General features: G+C 42.7%; 1 protein-coding gene across 2 annotated transcripts in view; it reads right to left on the bottom strand.

Annotated features, from left to right (window-relative positions):
- The window catches only part of ETS1 (ETS proto-oncogene 1, transcription factor), a 130,043-nt gene that overhangs the window by 90,064 nt on the left and 17,125 nt on the right, over positions 1-22,854 (bottom strand). For both annotated transcript variants that reach the window (XM_020808928.3, XM_072979014.2), the window contains exon 3: positions 21,000-21,144. In XM_020808928.3, the coding sequence (XP_020664587.2) occupies positions 21,000-21,144 (145 nt within the window). The remainder of the gene's footprint in view (positions 1-20,999; positions 21,145-22,854) is intronic.

Consider the following 22,854-nt stretch of genomic DNA (forward strand, 5'->3'; position numbering starts at 1 on the left):
TAAATCTTATTTTCAACCTAGCAGGTAGAGAATATGACTTCCTTGGACATTTTCTCCCCTACCTGCCCCCTCCAGGTTGAATTGTCTTCCACACCATTGTCTCCTCTCCAGTACGTACCCATAGATTTCACCATTGCTGTCTCCTTTTGCGACCTGAGTCAATAAACAAGATGGCCACCTTCTCCATTCCATATAGAGAAATCAGATTGGCTGTGAGTTGTCAGAAGTTACATGGTGTGGGCCATGCTTTGTGATACATACTGCTATATTCTCCAAGTATGAGAAATGGTGAAGGGGCTGAGGAGAAGTGGTAGGGATGCTGCCCCTATGGCCCCTCATCATCTGATACCTGGGGCAGTTGCTTCACTCTGTCTAATGGCAGGGCCAGCCCTGGATCTCACTATTGCCACTATAGCCTCGCTTGCAGACTGTTGCAATAATGAGCCATTTCAATCCTAAAAGTTTCAACCTTTCTTTCTGTCAGTGCTTGGTTATAATCAGATACTGAGCCAGAGTTGGCAATGTGAAATCACAAGCAAATGGTCTGAGCCACTGCTACACACCAGACAAAATGAAGATGAAAACCTTTGTAAGCTTTTCTCTCCAAGAGATGCCACTGGGTGACCTGGGTGGACATAGCCACTCTAGAGTCTGGGAACCCACCATAGCTGCCTAAAGAATCCCTGACCCCCAGCCCCCATGGCATAATAGATGGTACGGGAGGCCCTAGATATGTGGGCTTCCCAAGCTTTATCTAGTTATTCAGGACAGGACTAACCTAAACTTGTGAAGAAAGATATTATCTCAAATATTTTGGGATATGAGGAATATTTTGGGATATGAGGAAACAGTAGCATCCTCCTCTGGGATTCTTCCTGCCGAGCTGACTCATATGGCCCTGAGATAGTTATGGAGATGAATTCCACAGCTAAGTGGTGAACAGAAGCAAAGGAGAGAGGCAGTGAAGGTGAGGGAGAGACCGTAGTTTATCCAGACCAACTTTTTCTAAACTTTCTAAGTGCTTTAGAGAGTGGCTACCCTGGAGACCCAAAGTGGAAACTAACCAGATCATCTCTCTCATGTGTAAACATCTGAAACTTTAATGATGGGAGGAAGTAGCAGAACTGGGAAGAAGGTGATTGGTTCCCCTTCATTAAAGGCCAGGCTGGGAGTGATTCTGGCTTTGTATGCAGCTTCCAAATCCTCTTTGCACATCATTTTCTCAGGCTCTTGGGCAGGGGACCTGTGGCTTTCCAACTGTTGTGGGGTTGCAACTCCCACCAACCTCCACCAGTGTGACCAGTTGCAAGGGACAATGAGTGACAGGCCAACAATATTGCTCATTCTCATTTAGCTGAAGGACACCTGAGGATCTTCTGCAAAATTCTCAGTGCTCCACAAAGAATTGTAGGACATGTTCGGGATGCAGACCCTGAAGTATTGGGTACTAGCCAGATTTTGGTCAGAAATAAGAATGGAAATCAACACAGTAGCCAAGCATAGTATTTCACTAAAAACTTTAAAGCAAAGATGGGGGAAGTTACTTTTTTTGGACTTCACTTCCAGAATACTCTACTGCTATAGTATTTTGGGACTTATAATCTTAAAAAAGTAATTCTTCCAATCACTGGTTCAACCCCTCTCCCCCTTTTTTAATTCTCTTTTAATTTTAAAGAAAAATAATAAAGGCTTTGCTCTTTATTATGGGTAAGAGGGACTGGAAAATGGATTGGTGTCCTTTAGCCTCCATTCATTCTCTCTCTTTAAGAGCTTTATATTTCTAGCTGCCTCGTATTTATAGCCAGACATGACAGCACAGCATGGATGGATGCTAATTACGCACACAGCAGACTCTGTTCCTCGGTTTTGGGTTCAGTGGCAATTGTTCTGTGTATTGTGGAGAACAGAACCCCAGTGGTTGATCAGAGGATTCTGATGTCCTGAAAAGAGTGAGCTGACTCGATAGCTCAATGGTTTAAGTATCTGGTTGGAGAGCCAGAAGTTGGGAGTTTGATTCCCCTCTGTGCCTCTTAGAAGAGCTAGCCTTTGTGCCCTTGGGGAAGCCACACAGTTCCAGGGAGTCTCCAAAAGAACAACTTCTAAGTATTTGCCATAAGTTAGAATTGACTTAATGGTACATGATGATGATGGTGGTGATGATTAGTGAAAACAGTAACCTTTTGCATGGCCTGGACTAGCTATACATCAGAGAAGTTGGACGACCAGCCTTAACCTTCTCATTCAGAATTCCCTGCTATGTTTTTAAGAGACCCCATCACTTACTGGAACAGATTCTGAACGGATGTATAAGAAGCCTTTAGGAAACAGCCACCCTTTAAGCACAAACCCTGTTCCTGGCTTCAAAACCATTCTCAAGCCTCATGCAATGGGTTCCAGGGCCCAGACAAAGCTCTCTCTATGGCGTTCCTCTCTGGCAGAGCAGCCAAGATGTGCCTCATTCACGTTCAAAGGAATAAACGCTTTTGCCAAAGTTTCAGACACAATTTCACTTTCTCAGCCTCGTTGCTAAAGAGGGGATGCACTCCTCGCCTGCCAATGAAACAGCTGCAAGATCAGAGAATGTGTTTAATTCACTGAGGACGTCATCACAACCGAGGTAGGCTGCGAAGGCTTTTACATGGCCCATGGGGAAGAGGAGGAGGAGGAGGAAAGAAGAAGAAGAAGAAGAAGAAGAAGAAGAAGAAGAAGAAGAAGAAGAAGGAGAAGGAGAAGGAGAAGGAGAAGGAGAAGGAGAAGGAGAAGGAGAAGAAGAAGAAGAAAAGGCAACATTTCCAGACTCATACATGGATCAAAATGGAGTCATCATTCCATTTTCACCTTTCTCCAAATGTCATGATTCAGTTCTTGGCTCAGAAAAATGTATATACCAAACTGCATTTTGTGGCCTTATGCACAGACGACTGTTACATAAAAGAATATACAATCTAACAGATGCTATGGAAGACTGACAACGTCATCAGCAGTAGGGGTTTCCCCAACTCCCCTTCAAAAGTCTCAAGGCTCGCTCGGAGACCCTTTCATCATGGGGAAGCCAGTGGGGGCCACAGGATGTAGAAGCATCTCTACCTGACAACCATTTTCTGAAATTAAAGACTTCCCCATGTTGCATGTCGCCCAAAGAAAGGGATCCCAAGGGATCCTTAGGATTCACAAGGAGGTGGGGAATTAGGATTTTTTTGTTTATTATTTATGAAAGACCACTGCAGATGATGATGTCATCAGCCTCAGTAATTCATACCGATGGCTTTCAGCCACTGCATATAATTCCATTTTTCATATACTTTTTAAAAAAAGTTTTCTGACTGAAACCAAGCCAATGGGAAGCAGCTTATGAAGCAACCCTTGTTGCCATTGAGGAGAAATAGATATGAATGGATACGAACTACATCCAGTTTTATTCTGCTGCACTGAAACAGGTGTAAGATGAAATGCAAGATTAACGTGATGATGCTGGCATCAGGAAGGTATGGCTGTATCCCTGAAGCAGAGACCTTGGAACTTCAGGTCAATTTTTCAACATGAGTTTCTCAACTGTGTAGGCGGTTTCATTTTTCAATTAAACAAATAAGCTGGGTTTTAACTTCCAGAACCCTATCTAAGAAGTATATAATCATTCATAAAATGGTAGAGCCTTGATTGAGAGTCACTCATTGTAGAAAATGCAAGGGAGAACCAGTTTTAACCAGAGATTGTAGACAAAAATATGCTTGAATTTCCATGGAAGAAAAGAAAAAGCTCGGTGCCTGAAATGGAACTGAGATAGCATGAGAATGTACTAGGATTCTGAGAAACAAACAAAAATGAAATTGACTGATTTTCTCCACCTGGAACGCCAACAGATGAACAATAGCTAACGGTGTAGTGACTATTGTTCCCCACATTAGTATCCTCACGTTTTCTTTTGGGCAGTCATTTCCATCCGTGTGGTGAAATGACCTTTTTTGTTGTTGTTCTTGTCTTTACATGCTGGGCATGCAAACAGGTGGGAGATGAAATGGGAGGGTGTGTGAGAGACTGCTGCTGTGGCCAGAAAGCACTAAAGGTCTGTGAAAACATCAGAACTGGTTATGTTCTCCCATATCAGTGATTCCCAACCTTGGGTCCCCAGAAGTTCATGAACTACAACCCCCAGAAATCCTGGCAGTACAACCGGTAGCAAAGTCTCCTGGGAGTTCCAGTCCAAAAACATCTGGACGTCCAAGGTTGGGAACCAATGACCTACATAGTTTCATAGTTTTCTGTGAGAAGGTGTTCTTTCCCCAGAGTTTGGAAATATTGCTTTTTTGGACTACAGCCCCGAGGCTTTCCACAACCAGACTGAACAGAGACAATGTCAACAGGGGATTCTGGGAATCTTAAGAGTTGCAGCCTTTTCATAAAGTGACAGCTCTACACTCTGCGCCTTCTCAGATAAAAGACTGCAGATTCCCAGACTGGGATTACTGCCCTTCCTCTCTCTCAACTTCCTAATGGTCTTTCTTGCTCTTATGCCAGTGAAGCAGTTCAGAAGAAGAAGTCAGACAGGCCGTCACGTACGTTTAACATTTCCATTTACTCCATGGGCAGAAGGCACAATCTATCAGAAGGTTTTCCTTCTGAGACCTGTTCAAAAGTGGGCTACAAAGGAGATGCATGACAGAATCACCACATACTGTTAGGTGCCTCTTGCCTGCTTTATGAGATCCTGGAAGACATTTGTTCAGATTCTCCCTATCAGATTCTCTGCCATTGAACTTGTGGAGCCCGGTTGGGTAAGCAGCCTTAAGCAAATCACTTTCTCAGTTTCAATCTCTTATGTGCACAGGAAGGATAAAAATAATGGCGTATCTTTCAGGATTGTGGCAATTACAGATGTAACGCACTGTGAAGTGCTCAAAGCACTCGGGGCTATCTCATCAATGGTAGGCACTAAGATCCGCCATGTTCTGTTCTTGTTTGTGGCCTTCATGCTTCCTCTTCTTAATACCATTCCTAGCTCAGTTCCACAGCCACAAATAGCTCACATAGCTGAGATAAGTTTCAGATAAAGGCCTGATCTGCTATCTGAGTTGAAAAGCAACTTCAGACCTGCTCCAAAATGGCCCATGTTGCATTCACTCTGCCTCACAGCTCAATTCTCGGTGAAGTTACAAAGCCTCCCACCCAACAGATGCCGATCTAAGCTGCAAATGTGCACAGATTTTTAAAGAAATGTCAGAAACACTAAAAGAGATGGACAGACACACTGAGTGAGGTCCTGAACAAAAGTAGTTGGGAGTAAAGATGGGGACAAATCAAAAAAGGGAGATTCGTTTTGATCTGTTATTCGTCAAAGGATCAACGAATACGAATATACGAATATTCTTCGATGAATCAATGAATTGACTCATCTTCAATTTAAACAGCTATAACACTGGCCCCCAACCACCTAGAGACACCATATTTGCAGGGAAGCTTCCTCAGATGCTTTTCTACAAATTCTGAAAGTTTGGTGAACATTGGATCATGGATCCCCAAGTTACATAGTCACAAAGAGGACCCCCCAGGGAAATTCCCCCCAGGTACTTAGAGTCTCCGGAATCACAACGGAGCTTCCTATGTCTTTCCCCAACATGCCTGACAACTTTGGTGAAGATTGGATATCAGAACCCTGAGTTATTCACCCACAAATTGGGTCCCCCCAGGAGAGTTTACCACATGGCACAGAAGCCCATTCTGCCTACTGGCCGCAGATCAGCTAATCAGTCCATTGTTATGTTACAAAACAGGTAGGCAAAGTGTTTGTTGGGTTCCATAATGGGATCAAATATCTGCACACCTTTCCCCAAAATTAGGAAGAACTACAAAACGCCATGTGGGTGAAAAGCTTTAAGTTAGGATTTGATTCTTTTATGAAAAAAGGAAGAGCTGAATTTCTCGCGTGGCACATGTTCTCAGAGGTACCTTTGAATTCTAAAGATGCTTCTAAACAAGGTTTACTATGCAACCGCTTACAGAGGTTTACAAATGACTATAATGTCTACCACTTAGAACCCTTCTGTGTTTTCCCACCAGTTTCTCTGTCTTTTTGCCCTTCATACACTCAAAATCCATTTGGAAGAAGAAGAAAAAAGAAGAAAAGAAATTGCTATGCAGTGTCTTTTGATTGACAGCACTAAGAGCCCTTTGGGAGGAAACAATGGAAGCAGAGATGGGGACCATGTGCCAGACTACAACTCCCCTCAGCCCCAGCCAGCATAATCCAGCGGTGAGGAATATTGGGAGTTTTCCTCCAACAAAATCTGGAGGGAGGGGCACAAATTGCCTATCTCTGTTTGGTTTTTTTTCTTTAAGTTTCTCAGTCTTTGCCCATTTGAAATTTAGGTAGAAGTTCAACAGGAGAAACCTCCTTCCGCTGCTATGCAAGGCTGCTGTGCAAAGATATGGACTCCTGTTACAAAGAAATTAAAAGCACAGAGCCTCTCTCTGGGAGAGCAGGAGGAATTGCATCCAAAGAGTGGGAAGAGCTCACTCCCCAATACAGTTACAGCTCAGCGCTGTTGGCAACCGGAGGGTTAACCCTGGAGGACTCCTATAAAGCAATGCTTTCTGGTTTATTTCAGGAAGGGAAGTGTGTGCCTGCCTGATTAGGCTGATGGTTTCCTCTTTTCCCATAACCTCCAGACCCCCAATGGCCCAAATGTTTACTTTCTGAAATAAGAAATCTGCTTGTGTTTTTCTTTTCTTTTTCCCCCTCCTTGTGTGTGTATGTGTGTGTGTGAGCACACACGCGCATGCACATATGCACGTCACATATATTTTGGGAAGACTTGGCATGTGGGGAAGCAGTTGTGGTGGAGAGATTAGTTGAATGGGGCTGGGGGGGGTGGAGGGTTGTACACACACCTCTCTTTTCTCCCTTCCCATCCTCAGTATCGCTCCCACACCCACACCAGCCTTGTTCCAGCTGTAGTCTCTGAGCAGAGATCTCTAGCTTCAGGTTTAGGAGGGGGTATTAATGAGAGAGTTTGGTCTCCTGCCCCAGCAGCTATAAACACAATGAACATCTGGCAAGAGAACCGTTGCAGGCTGCCAACAAAACAAGAGAAGGGAGGAAAGCCTGAGTTATTTTCAGGGTATATCAGCCCCCCACATTCCCACCCTCTTCTTTTCTGTTGTTGATGCTGGATTGGCACACAACACACTGAACCAGCCTTTTCCATTCACAGATAAACCTAAGAGGAAGTCTCCTGCAGCTTACAAAGCAATTGTAAAAAGATAGGATAATCTCCTAAACGAAGGACAACTTTTGTGGCTACACACTTTTTCAGCTGCAGAATATCCTCGGACAAAAGTGGGCTTCTGAGCTGGGGAAGGATCCTTGTCTAGATAGACTACAAATCACAGAATCCCCCCACCTAATCAACCAATATTACCATGGGGTGGTCAAGTTGTTGTCCTCCAGATGTCATTGGCCTGTTAAGTCTCAACATCCCCCTTAGTCCAGTTGACTACAGCTGATGTGAGATGCAGAACAATAACATCTGGAGGGACATTACTCATCCACACCTTATGGAGGTTGGGAGCTGCAGTTCAATGGATCCATACTCATTCAACATCCTTAAGTTCTCTCTCTCATCAGAAGTAAAGAACTTCACCAAGATCTGCTATGGGTCACCTTGTAGCTGCAGCCATTGATTTTTTCCAATGCATAGACAATTATGCTGTAGGGATCTGCAAAGTTATATGCTGATGTTTTTAAGTACATCTGTTAGTCTTGAAGGAACAAGCAGAGAATGTCAAGATTGCGATATAGGAAGAGCCATGATGAAACCAGTAATAAAAGGGTTAAAGTTACTATTTTAGAGATAGGCGACTGGCATCTCAGAGATGAAGTCTTGAACTCAAGGTGGTTCGGCTGGCCATCAGCACAACACCCACCTGGCGGTATGCAACCCAGCCACATTTTCCACTCGGTATGTCAGGCCACATCAAAAAGCAAAGCAAAGTGTGCTTAAAGCACTCTCTGGGCAACTTAAAATTGAATTATGCAGGTAGCACATCAAGTCTTCCTTAAAACCTTCTTCCACAACAGAATCAGGCAAAAGACCTCTGTCACTGGTGGACTGTTTGCACATTCAACTTGCTGTGTAATATCTGCTGGAAGCTGATCATTCATTACTATGAGGCCTGATCCTGAAGGCCAACTTGCTGGAAAAAAGGGGGTGCGGGAATTGGTACCTAGGCCATTACCCCAGAGAAGACAGGAAGCAGAAGATGGGGTGAAAAGCTGAAGATAGGAAGCCAAAAGGTGAACGATCAAGCCTCAGCACCAGTACGGAAGGCTGCCGTGCCAGACTTCAAAGGGCAGCTTTTGTGAAGGGTCAGGCGGATTCACAAACCCATAAGCCAAATGGACCGTTAGGCCAAGAAAGAAAAGATTTCATTCATCCCTCCATTCATTCATTCATTCCTCCATTCAATCAGTCATTCATTTATTCACTTATTCATGCTGAGCTTCTGGGCATCATCCTCCCACATTCCTGCCAACAGCGCTGGGCTGCTGCAGGGCAAAGGGTGGCAGACAGGGAAAGAGAAAGGAAGTGATGAACGCCTGATTATATAAGGAAACAAGCAGCTGCATAGTCTATATGATGCAAATGGCCTTCTGTTATTTCATCTTCCAGTTGATGGCCATGTTGATGGAGGGTTGGGGATTTTCTCTCTCTTTCGATCTCTCAATTTTCCCTTGCCTGTTTACTCCAACTTGGCTTCTTCCTTCTTTCCGTCCGTCCCTGTCCATCCGTCCGTCCTTCCGTCCTTCCTTCCACAATTGCCTCATTTGCTACTCTATTTCCAGTCTCCCCCCCAAAAAAAAGTTTCTGGGAACTGGGTATGAATAAGAACAGACAGTGTGCACTGAGGGAATGCTTCCTTCCCCCAAATCTGGCTTCAACATCTTGCCGCCACCACCCCCTCCCCATCCGATCCCCTCTTGAATCTCTTGGGTCTCCCTCCTGTCTCAAGCAGATGTGGCTTCTTTGAGGAAAAGAAGCCCATTCATCTCCTCCAAAGAAGTGCGGGGGAGGTGGCAGTCAAGGGGGGGGGGAAGAGAGAGAGAGAGAGAGAGTGGAATGTCAGAAGGGGTTGAGGAAAGGGAAAAAAAAGAGACAGCAGTTAAAAATAGGATAAAAGAACGCAAAAAAAAATTACTGAGCATTCTCTTCTAAGTGTGGCTGTGAAAAAACGGCTGCAGCTGGAGAAGTCATTGGATTGTTGAGCCTTGTTGCCCTTCACACATACATACTCACACACACACAAACACACACACACACACACACACACACACACAGAGAGAGAGAGAGAGAGAGAGAGAGAGAGAGAGAGAGAGAACACTCTTCCTTCAAGAAAAGATCTGGATACAGGCCCGGAAACTGCACACAAAGAGTAACTTTCCTCTAGGGAACTGTAGGAAAGAGCAAACATGAATGAAGAAATGCAGAGGGTTAAAGACCACTTCCAGAAAAGGGAGTAAAGGAAAAAGGTATTGCAGGAGATTTGATGGAGAGGGGAGCAGGAGAGGGGGGAGGAAAGAGATGGTTAGTTTCACCTCACTAGCCCTCAAGTCAAACCTCCCACCAACAGCATCTTTGAACATTGTTCCATGCCTCTCCAAACAGTAAACCAGTCTCTGGCTTATTCTGAATGGGAAAACAACCGAATAAAGCTTGCTCATCTGTTGAAGGTTATGATTCTCAACACACACACACAACACACACACACACAACACACACACACACACACACACACACACACACACACACACACACACACACACACACACACACACACACACACACACACACACACACACACACACACACACACACCCCAATGGCTTTCTTTTGGTGTTTAAAGGATACAACACATTTATGGAACATTCATGGAACTCCTAGCCCATGGACTGAAAACCTAATGGCGTATCTTTATGCTGTACAATTAGGATGATGCTGCCAACCCACGACAGCAATATTTAATTTTAATTTCATTGAAAGCTTCCTATCCCCCTCTCTTCATGTACAGAGATTTCCAAAGGCTTTTGCCCTGGGAAGGCTTTGATAGCCAAAAATTCTTCTCCTGGTCCCAACACAATGACTAGGATTGCTGCCATTGAGCCAGTAGTGATGTTTGGCTGTCAAAAACTTCTCCAGGGCCAAACAAACTCTAGGGAGCCTGAGAACCTGATGGGAGGCAGGACTGGAAGATTTTCATTAAATTAAATATTATTCTCACTAGCTGATGATATCCTAATTGCACAGCGTAAAGTTACACCAATAGGATTTCAGCCTAGATCACTGAGTGTAGATGGATAGCAGCATAATGTAATGTAAGAGTAATGTTTCAGTAACGTGGTGATACTGTTCGGAGACTGGTTAAAACTGTGTAAATCTATTAACTGACATGCAGTAGGCTAATCTCTTGGGTCAGGAAGAGATCTGCTCTATTTCTAGAGCAGATCCATCAAATCAATTGTTGAACAATAAATTAACATTCCTTGATACTACTCTGATTGGAACCAGAAATAGGGCATTAGTGTTGATCTTTTAGAGCAGTGCTTGCCAACCTTAGGTCCTCAGCTGTTCCTGGACTGCAACTCCCAGAAATCCTAGCCAGCACAGCTAGCAGTGAAGGCTTCTGGGAGTTGTAGTGCAAGAATGCCTGGGGGGACCTAAGGTTGGGAATCTTTGTTTAAGAGAATACACTTTTGATAGCAACACTAGCACCAACATTTTTTTAAAAAAATCAACATTATGATCATTTCTTTAAAAAAAATGGAAGGGGAAGCATTGTTATCATATCTTGATTGGGGGATTTATTGTCCCTTTTCTATCTGCATTGGGCTAACAACTGCCAATGTGGGCTTATCTGCAACAAAAAATCCAGCTGTGCTGAAGAACCTTCTTTTTCTATGCAGTAGCTGTTCACTGCAGATTGCAAAACGTGAACTGTTGTCAGATGCTGAGGGTTTTGCAACCCACCCTTCCCCTACGCTGCCTGGAGGGTGCGCACAGATCGGAACAGAAGCATTTTGATTGCTTCAGGTATGGTGCAGAGATGTGAAACATCTTCCTCAGCCACAGTTTGTACACAGAAGAACTTGAGGTTGTGGAATCGAGTTCCGATGGCATTTTCGGACTAAACGAACCCAGAAGAGTCAATCTCAAGTTTGCCACGAAACGTGTCCCTCCATGAGTTGCTTTGCATGCTATCCGAGAAGCACAACAGCCTGGCCTTTTCTCTGAAAGCTGCAATTTTCAAGATAAGCAAGTCTTCAACACTTATGTGGGGAGCTGAGTCTCGCTCTCTTCCCCTTTCCACCAATATTGATTCCAGGAAAGGTGTGAGACAAATAACTGGTGCTGCCCAAGAGCTAATAAGGATTCCCTTATCAGGAGAAAGGCAGTCTACAAATAAAACAAACAAATAAATAAATAACACTGCACTGATTTTCATTTACAAGACTGATCCATCAGAAAACACAAAGGGCAGGGCAGGGTTAATCACTATGCTAACTATTCTAGTATTCAGTAGTTGTGAAAGTGATAAATTGACCATATGTCAACTGTTATCAGATGTTATCAATTTCTGAGTATGTGCGATGGCATTTCCCACTTTTTCTTTTCTCTCTCTGCCAACCTCCATAATTTTCTTTGTCTTTATCGAACACAGCAAGGCGCCCTATGTATTATCTATCGATATAATAGTGCAAGCTTCCATGTATTCTGTGATGTTGTGGCAACAAGATAATAGAGATGATTGAAGAAATGGTAGAAGGAACTGGGTAGATTTTGACTGGACATTGTGAGAAATGGCAAGATTAGGCTGGCAATGGAACCAGTTACCTATAGGTAACTAGTTCTCTTTTGCAGTGGGGGGAAGCCAGATAGATATGTATGTTATGGGTGGGTTAGGACTGGAGATTCTAGCTCTGGAGTCATGCATTGAGCATGTTTGGGGATGGAGATTCAGACAAGATGATCTAAAAGCTTCCCTCCAAATGTCCAAATATATGATTCTACACTAATTATATTTATTGTTGTTTATGGTTATGTGGCTCATAATAGTATCCATGGACACAACATTGTCATGAGTGCTGACATAGACAGCAGAATTTGCAAAATGTGGGAAGGATGCTTCTAACTGCTGGACTTATTGCAACCTCGCATGCTGCCTCTAGAAGTTCCAGCTGGGAGGAAACTTTCCGGTCTACGGTGACTGTCAGTCTACCCAGCAGTATCCTGCCTCTGATTCAAAGATAGCCCTGCCTCTGTGTTCTAGATCTCCTTCCCCTCTCTTGAGTCCATTGAAATTAGTTAATCTGTTGAACCCTGCTGCTAAGGCGACTCATGTTGGTCAGTTTGTTGTTTTATCTGTTCACTGTAAGTGAAACCTTTTATTCTTTCTGCTTCAAATGTCTTAGAATACATTGAGTCAGTTGATGAGTAAAAAAAGGGATGGACTAAACTGGGAAACTTGAAGTTATTCTGCTAGAACCAAAAATCCAAAACTCTACAACACTAACCCCATTGAATTTTGAGAATGTGAATAGGTAGAATCTGCCGCATTGAGAAAGCAGGGTGTGACATGATGCGGAGGGGCCTTCTTAACCAACAAACCATCTCTTGGTAGTTTCTGCTCTGGTCTTTTCCTTCCTTTCCTTACCAGTGTTGTGTTTCAACTGCATCTCTGGAAAACCGAGCTCTGTTTCTGAGTATTCAATCAGCTCACCACATAAAGGATAAATCACTGTCCAGCCGGTCATAGAGAGATCTGCCACAAGTAATTGCTTCTTATTGTCAACATGGAGAGATTGTCATTTTGCTGCTAAGCCCTCGTTCTTCCTGGCTGCAGCTCTGGAACCCACCTACAGCTCAGATTTGAATATATACATATACTTATACTTATTATACTTATTATTATACTTATTATTATACTTATACTTATAATTATAGTTATACTTATACTTATAATTATACTTATAATTATAATTATAATTATTATAATTATTATAATTATTATAATTATTATAATTATACTTATACTTATACTTATAATTATAATTATAATAATTATAATTATTATAGTTATAATTATAATTATAATTATAATTATAATTATAATTATAATAATTATAATTATAATTATAATTATAATTATTATTATAATTATTATTATTATTATTATTATTATTATTATTATTATTATTATTATTATTATTAATTGTATTTTTCCTTCTCCAATTTCAAACCTCCACTGCCTTGTGGCTATATCCACTCATGGAAAAGGCTTCAGGAGTTAACCTCGAGGCAAAATCCGGAGCTGGAGTCCCGAAGGCAGTATGTGTCATTCTGCCAACTCCTGCGACATTGCTGGAACCAGTTGTATTGGCTCTTGCCTTTCCATTGGACCATTTCAGCAATGTGGAGAGGGGGGATCTGCTGCTTGGGTAACAGCCTATCCTCCATATTACCTTACCCGGGCTTCATGCTCTGGAGAGGACACTCCTCAATTCAGAGCATGTTACCATAGTCTCTCGAGACTGAAGGATGCCTATGCTATGCTAATTAATTGTATTTATACCCCACCTATCTAGTCATTTCGACCACTCTTGGCGGCTTACAACATAAAACATAACAAGTTCAAGAAAAACTTACTTCAGAACCCAACACTATGTCAGTTCTAGGTCCGTTGACTTATATAGAACAATGTGCCTCGAGCCCCCCTGTTGTTGACACGTGATAGATGGTCCTATTTGGCTGTTGCTCAGTTTTATCCCACAGACTTACAAAAACGTTCAATAGGGTGGATTCCTACTGCACAAAATAGCTGAGAAGGACTCTGATAAAAGGCAACAACAATGACCACAGGGCAACGACCACCACAAGAAAAGCAAGCAAACCCTTTTGAAATATTGGCCGATACACTCCCCAAGCCTCACATTTTATTATATCGGAATGTTACACAATTTAAAATTAGCTGCCTTGGGTCCTCTTATGGAGAAAGTTGGGTAAACATAGTTTAAATGAATAAATAAGCAAATAAATAACATTGGGGACATGTTTGAAATAGAGATAAAGTTCAAAGGAATTGAAAATGTGAAAATGATTAGTTTATTTTCAAGCTCCCAGAAGATTGGAAAGCATGGCGTCTACACTCAGGCACCCCCTGAGCAAATGGTGTGGACCCAGCAGATCCTTCCTATCCAGAAACGCTGCCCTGTAAACCGGCCGATGAGCCTCACATTAAGCAATACTGCATCATGTTTCACCAGAATATAGAGCAAGATGTCAAAGGAGGAAGTGGAAACATCTCCGAGGGGGTTGATTGTACACCCAGAGATTATTTCAGAAGATTAGAATGAAAACTCACACATGTGTGTTCTCTCTCTCTCTCTCTCTCTCTCTCTCTCTCTCTCTCTCTCTCTCTCCTTTCTTCTCTGTAGCTATGCATTAACCTGATCAGACCATTGCGAACATGTCACATACACCCATAAATGCAGCCTCCTGATGAGAGTGGAATAGTTTAGTAATTTTATAACTGAGCCTTAACAATGACTCTTTCTACAATAGCTTCACTCAGCCCTGCTGTTTTGGTGGTTGCCCTTCTTGTTCTAACAAATAGGACCCTAGGATTCTGTCCCGAAGTCATGATGTCATCTGTTGTCTAGGAATCAAAGAGTGAAATTTGGTGGCAGCTTTTGACTGGGGCACCCCCCCTCTGAAAAAATGGGGTGAGGCACCCCATCTCAGTCCACAAGTCATGGCTGCTGAAAGCACGTGGCATTCCTAGAGCAGAGAGGCTGATGGGGATTTCAGGCCAGCTGAAACATACCCCTTCCTCTACAGAGCCAGTGTGTAAATTTTAATTTGGCCTTCTTACAAATGGAAAAGGTGCCCATTTAAAGTACAGCGCACGACTGTTTGACAAATGTGCATCTGTGTTTTTATTTATGAAGCTGGGAGGAAGCCAGTTTCAAACCATAGCCTGGGAATTCCTCATGCAGAGATGGCCACGAATCAGGAGAAATTGTGATTTGTTTTGATTTGTGATTCATCAAGGCTGAGGAATCATGAATTACAAATTTACATTTTTTTCCCTGACAAATCAATTCATCAATTTGTTTTTGCATTTCAGATCCTATAAAATGCCCCCACCCAGCACCTAGAGACACAAAATTAACAGAGTTGCTTTCAATGTCTCTCCTCGACAAGCCCTACAAGATCAGTGAAGTTTGGATTTCAGATGTCTGAGTTATACACCCCAAGGAGCCCCCTCAGGAAAGTTCCCCCAAAACCTAGAGACACCAACATCACAGAGAAGCTTTTATTGACTCTCCTCTACAATTCCACCAAGTTTGGTGAAGACTGAGTTTCAGACGTCCAAGTTATACACCCACAAAATGGGTTCCTCCTGGAAAGTGCCCTTTACCAGCTTGCTTGGGAAAACCCAATCTTCAAACCTGGAGATATTGTAGAGGAGAATCAGAGGAAGCTTCCTTGTAATTTTAGTGTCTCCAGGCGCCTGGGGGCCATTTTACAGCTCAACGAACCAATGAATCAAAAATAGCTAAAAATCCATTGATTCATACTCATTTGGTGGCATTGATTTGTACAATACAAATTTACAGAGCAGTGATTGTTGACTAAATTTGCAGATTCGTGTTTTAACTTGTGCTCATCTCTACTCATGAGCATTAGCTATTTCAATTCTTTTAGGTTTCTAGTCCTCATGACAGAGCAAACAACATGTCACCATTTCTGCCCAGTCCCTGGAAGCCAGAGGAGAATTTGTCTCTGTAGGGGGTGGGGTGGTATCTTTGCTCCCCCCGCCAAGCTGATGAAAATCAGAATAGATTTATGAACATGAGAAAATGTGCAATCACGCTCAATGTGTATAACGTATTCAGGATGCAGCTTGCTTTGGTATACAGCCTAGAATCTTGTCCAGAATTGGACATGCTTGTTCCACCAGCCACTTCTCACATTTCAGCAGCCTCAGCTGTTCTTAATTTCATTTCTCTTGAGCAGATTAAAGCAACAGTGATAAACTGCCATCTCTCCATCATGTGCAGAAGCTCCAAAAATAAGCCTCTTCATGTTTTGCAACCACAGATCATCAACTGCTCCATTTTTGCTCTTTGAACTAAGCCCCCCCTTGGAGTAGTAGCATCTTTGGAACTCCACGAGACTGATAACATTCCAAAACAGACCATTGCATCTAAGCAATCTTTCTTTTGAAAAGTCCTAAAGCCTGGGTTTTTATGGCTCAGGGAAGGTCTTTAAGCCATACTTTCCTCCTTCCATAGCATCGTACAATCTTATCTGACATGCAAATAATCTCACTTTTTGGCATCAAAGGCCAACGTTCTCTCTTGGGAAGACAGGCAGTGCCCCCAACTTTGCGAAATAAGTTTTTGGTTTAGAATACAACATGGTAATTGAAAAGGATTTGCAATACGCTGCTTTTGAGACTGGACTCTGGGGGACTAACGTTTGTCAAATGCAAAAGCCGGCATCATAAAAGGATCATTAGAGGGCAACTCATGAGCTGCTCGCACACAGACAGAAGTGAAACTCCATACCTGAACTATATACAAATGTGTGGCTTCCTCTCATTAGTTGAAAATAGAAGCTACACCCAGCACACAGCCAGAAGACAGTGAACAAAGAATCAAACTGTAGAAAACAGAAGCATGAAGTGGTGGGGAGTCCTTGTAGGTCACTGGAAGGCAACCATTTCATGATCGAGGAAATCAATTCCAGTAATGTTAGCCACTGTGTTAACAAACACACTGCTAATGGTAAAGACACAATGGCAGAATGAGACATAAGATGTGAGCCCTTGATGTAGATTTCACCTTAGCCGCAAGCTTTAGGTGTTTCCTTCTTTCACCCTCAGCCCCAAACCTGAAATAGAGGTATATAATAATACTGGTCTACTTTGCAGGGTTGTAACAGGGATTAATGGGAAAAGTTCAGAAATATATCGGTAAAGGTCAACTATATCAATCCTGTAGAGCAGTGGTCCCCAACCTTAGGCCTCCAGATGTTCTTGGACTACAACTCCCAGAAGCCTTCACCACCACCTCTGCTAGCCAGGATTTCTGCGAGTTGAAGTCCAACAACATCTTGAGGCCCAAGGTTGGGGACCACTGCTGTAGAGTGACTTTTCCATAATGCGGATCGAACAGGTACATAAAAGAGACAAGAGTCTTTGGGGCAGTGGCACTGAGGCTGTAAAATACCTTTTCTATGAAGAGGCAACAAGTTCACTCTTTTTCCATTTGGTGCAGGATTAAAAATGAGCTGAATTATTGCGATGTGTTCTGTTGCTTAAAACCTGCAGTTGTCTGCTGCTTCTAAAACACCACTTTTAACAGTGTTTTTATGCTTCCAATTTAGTGCCAAGTATTCACGTTAATTTAATATATTCATTACACCGTACCCTTTTTTTCCTCCCATGAACCAACTGGGTTGGATAACAACAACAACGTTGAAGAAGTAGAAGATGCAAACTTCTAACATGCCCTGAAACCACATCTGTCTCGATACCCTCCCCACCCAGGGGCGTGGGGCTGCCTGTGGTTATTTCTCAACCATCAGACTTATCCTCTTTATGAAACAGGTTACATTTCAAATCTCAGCTACACCAAGCACCAGGTTGGTTTGTTTTTTTAACAAAGACGCCAGCCATAGTTACTGTTCCTATCAGATTATTCTGTAATAAGTAAGCTCAGGATTATGGCCCTAGACAATAGTTATCTTCATGAAGAATTATTTTGGCCAAATGTGCTCTCAGAACTGCCCACTTCCTAAGCTTGTTTTCAGAAGCTGCGTCCTGAGCTGCCAGACTCGCCAACAGCTTGCAGAACCTGGTTCTCTTCAATGTTAACAAGCCAATTTTGCAAAATCCTTCGTGAAAGTGGTTGTCTGAAGGCTGTGTTTCCAGTTCTCTAGAAATGTAATATTCCGGATTGTTTTTAGCAAGGTCCCTGTGTTAGGCTGTTGCAGCATATCCAACAAAAAGAAAAAGAGTTTTTACCTCTTAACATCTAACATTTATGGCCATGTTAACTTTCATAGATTGCCATCCATTTTGTAGATACAGTGCTGGAGAAAGAGTTAAAAGTGATAAAAACTCATACAGAAATAAACCAATTCATCTTAAAATCGATACAACACTTTTCCTTTTCTTGCCGCTACATTTTATTTTATTTTTGCCTACATCAGGGATGACATTCAGGAGAGCTCTGCCATAAGCTGAATTTTGACACTGCTTTTCTGCAGACTAACAAGGGGTTTAAGATGAAGGAAACTGGCTGTGATCTACTGCCTTAAGGGATAACTTTCTTCCATTGATTTTGGCAACACTGATTCAAAGCATGGAAAAGTTGCTGGATTGTATTGGATCTCCCAGAAACTAACAACATGGTTCAAAACAGAAGCACACACAGAGACCTTTTAAGTCACCTTGGCTAAAAAAAATCTGTTCCTTGGTCTAGTAAGTCACAGCTATAGGGGACCCGTTGAATCCATGGCACTTACAAAGGAATTGACTCACAGAATCCTCACTGATTTAATGATCCTCCTCTACTCGTGATTTCCTGTGGTAAACAATAAGATTTCAGCCCTTGAGTGTCCTTTGGAGAGAAAGGCAGGTTTAAATAAAATACAGTCCTGCCCCGCTTAATGATTACCCCATATAACGATGAATCCGCTTCATGATGATGTTTTTGCAATTGCAATTGCAATCGCAAAACAACGTTTTAAATGGTGTTTTTTTCACTTTGCGAAGATCGGTTCCCTGCTTCGGGAACCGATTCTTCGCATTACGACGATCAAAACAGCTGATCGTTGGGTTTTCAAAATGGCCACTGGGTGCTCAAAATGGCTCCCTGCTGTGTTTTTGGACAGATTCCTCGCTCTACAGGCACCGAAAATGGCCGCCCCTATGGAGGATCTTCGCTGGACTGTGAGTTTTCAGCCCATTGGAACAGTTTTCAATGCATTTCAATGGGCTTTTTTATTTGCTTTACGACGTTTTCGCTCTACAGCGATTTCGCTGGAACTAATTAACGTCATTAAGCGAGGCACCACTGTAAAGGAATAAAGGAAACAAACAATGATTTCTGCCTTGATTTCATGACAGAAAACAAGTAGTTATCCCTGTATACTTATCTTCTTAGAACTTCAAGACCACACACAGCATTTTTTAAAAAACAGGTATCATTTTTACATGTGTGTGCATACATTGTGGAGGAAATGATGAGAGGAAGCTTTTGACAGTAAACAGTTGCTATTGCACACACTAGAACCTGGAAGAAGAGAGCAATTTCATGTATTGCAACATTTTCTGTAGAGAACTACATAGCATAAGAATTGGGGTTCTGGATCAGACACAGATCTCAGCTAGTCTTCTGTATCCATAGCAACAATGGCCAGCCTGTAAAAATCCCAGGCCAACATGTGGGAATGTAAAACTTAGAAGAGGGATATGAAGCCATTTCCTACCTGGCCACTTGTAGGGGGGGAAGTGATGGTGAGAGCATAAGGACAAATAATAAAGGGCTCAAGCTACAGGAAGCCAGATTTAGGCTGAATATCAGGGAAAAAAAACTTCATAAGTGTAAGAGCAGTATGACAATGGACCCAATTCCCTTGGGAGGTGGTGAGTGGTCCAACACTGGAAGCATACAAGAGAAAATTGGAAAACCATCTGGCAGATCTGCTTTGAATTGGAATCCTGCACTGAGCAAGAGTTGGACTTGATGGCCTTATCGGCCCCTTTCAACTCAACTATTCTATGATTCTAACAAAAGCCATGTTGAATCAGAGGAAGCCAGAGTTCAGGGAGATTACTTTTTGGACCATCATTCTCAGAATTTTCCAGCCTGTGTAGCCAATAATATATGGTAATCGTATGAACAGGTACTATAAGACCATAAAAAGAGCTGGTACAGCTCGGTAGGCAGGAGTGCCTGGGGCCTAGGGGTTCAAATCCTTATGGGCCTCCCAGAACATGGGCCAACCATGGGCCAACCAGCAGTTGTGGCTGATGGGGTTCATGTGTCACCTTGGGCAAGCTGTATGGTCCCAGAGCACTATACCACTGGGATGGACTGATAAACAGAGCTGTACCTAGCAATTTTTGGTACCTGCAACAAGTGGCACAGTATACCACCTTCACTGCCCTGGGAAAGGAAAATATGTTGGAATAACATTTGCAACCTTGCATGCTGCCTGCAGTTTGTGTGACTTGGAGGGATTTTTCTGGACTGGGCTGATTATCTATCTAGCAGTAACCAAACATTGGACAGTGTCATCGGCGCAACCAACATGAATTTGACCAAACTCCGGGAGGCAGTGGAAGACCTGGCATGCTCTGGTCCATGGGGTCACGAAGAGTCAGACACGACTTAGCAACTAAACAACAACAACCCAAACGTTTCTTCCAGCCTTTGAATTCAAAGAGAGCCCCACCTCTTTGCTAAGTGTTCTTTTCCCTCTCTTTACTCTGTTGGTTTGCAGTTTTTCATTTGCTGTTACCAGTTGTTTGCCAAGTTAAGTGCACAGTGAACAGCATACACAAGTTTGCAATTTCAACTAAATGTAAGTAAAGTACTTTTTAAATTCTTTCTCCTACAAATGTCTCAAAGTGAGTTATTGAGAGTTTAAGTGTCAGTGAATGAGAAAGGGGTGGGCTATATGCTGAACTTGCAGCTATTCTCCTCTGTGCATCTTTGTGCTTCTACTTCATAGCAAAAGAGAATTTTACCAGAAATGCAAAATTTTCCAACACTTGACATAGGCAGGGACGAAAATGTTGCTTCCTGACCAATAGTACTTTTTGAGAGCTAGCAAAAGTATTGTTTGCCTGTTTCTGTGAAAAGGAAAAATAAAATATCCTTTCCCCTGTTAGGAGGAAAGGCTGTAAAAAGGGCGAAAGATCTCCTACTGTACCTGTGCTATGACACTCGAGCCCTGTAGGGACTTCCTGAATGGCTGTCTCATCCCAGAGTGGGTACATCGCCCTCTGCTGGTAGCAGGTGGACTGGAACCCACAGGTCATCCATGGATCTTCATAAGAATTGACGTCCCCCTGTCTCTGGTTTAAAAAAAAAGCACCAAGTTATATTAAACAGTTCTGGTTTGGAGTACCAAGATTGTTTCATTTGCTGGAAATGAGAAAATAAGCCGAAAGGAGGCAGCAATGAGTAGCGGCTAAAAAGAGACAACATATGGAAAGTGTGCTTTTCTGTTACTCAATCATTTCTTGGATGTCATGATTCAGGGTAGATCAGGGATTTCCCAGACCCAGTTCAAGAAACCTTAGGGAATAGTACACAATTGACCTGCCAGCCCATAATCAAACTGGATTGTGTGTTCACAGTCCTACAGGACTCAGAGCTGGACGTCAGCAGAGTAGATCAGAGCCTGCTCTCCTCTCCTGAGTCTGAGACTAGCACGGGAAGATGGAATGGAAGTCCTCTGATACAGCTTTTCCTATTCCTACACTTCAAACAATCTCACGAATGGAGAACTAAGACCCACAATAAGCATAACCTCAGGGAATCCTTGTTATTTTTTCCTTCATTGAATTTTTTTTTAAAAAAATAAATAAACCTGGCCTGTTCCAAGTTAGCACATTGTGGAAAATGCATCCAAGTTTACGTCACCAAACAATGAGCAAGTGAGATGAATCAAGCCTGTGTAAAGATGACTTCAAGTAGACGTGTTGCTTTTTTATGTTTTATGACTTCCTCAGGACAGATGCACGAATTGCAAGGACTCCATCACGAATTCTGGAAAGATATTTTATAAAACAATACTTTTATGAAGAAGAAGAAGAAGAAGAAGAAGAAGAAGAAGAAGAAGAAGAAGAAGAAGAAGAAGAAGAAGAAGAAGAAGAAGAAGAAGAAGAAGAGGAGGAGGAGGAGGAGGAGGAGGAGGAGGAGGAGGAGGTATTGGGGACACAAAGAAAACCTAAAATGAATTGTTTCTCCAAAGTACCACAAAGCGAATCACAAAATGGACTGATCTGTGTTTTTCTTCTTCTTCATGGTTTGTTTCATACCCGTTTCTAATTCCAACCCTTCTATTTTGTGCATGTGTGCGGGGGGAGTGCCTAATGTAAAAAAAAAAAGCTTGCATTTTTTGCACAATACAGAAGCCTTTCTTTTTTGTACAATACGCAAGCAAAACACAACGCAGTCTGCAAAACAAAACAAAACTTTTTTTTTCAAAAATAAGTACCAACATGTAAAACTGGCACAAAACCCCGGAGAAGAGAAAGCTTTTGATTCCCCCCCCCCACTTATCATCTGTGAGAAGGGACGAACAAAGATGTACATCCTTCGCCATAGAACGCTATGAGTCTGTCATGTACAGCAAAGAAAAAACTGTGCAGCTTAGAGGGACCATTAGTTGAGATCACAGGAGCGCAACTGATACCCAATGATTTTCACTGCAGTGGCAGCCGATGCCCATCGCAGTTCAGGGAGATATTAAAGTATAGCACCCCTTGTGGGTGGAGGCTGAAACTGTGTTCTTTTCCCGCTTTCCCAACTCTCTGTCTACGGGCGCTTTCCCACAGGCATAAGGTGTGACTGGGGATTCAGCAGAAGGAAACAGCAGAAAGGCCCGATCTCCTCACGCTTAGAAAATGACCCAGGCCAGAGTGGGCCACTTAAGCCTAACCTGAGCCTGGGGCAGGGTGTTGTGCGTTTTACCTCATAGACCAGCCATAATTATATGACTAGCAGGATGAGCCAACATTCATACCCAAGCTTTCCTTTGGCTGCTTATGCCAAAAACC

The sequence above is a fragment of the Pogona vitticeps genome, chromosome 8 (assembly GCF_051106095.1).
Source record: "Pogona vitticeps strain Pit_001003342236 chromosome 8, PviZW2.1, whole genome shotgun sequence".
Taxonomy (NCBI): domain Eukaryota; kingdom Metazoa; phylum Chordata; class Lepidosauria; order Squamata; family Agamidae; genus Pogona; species Pogona vitticeps.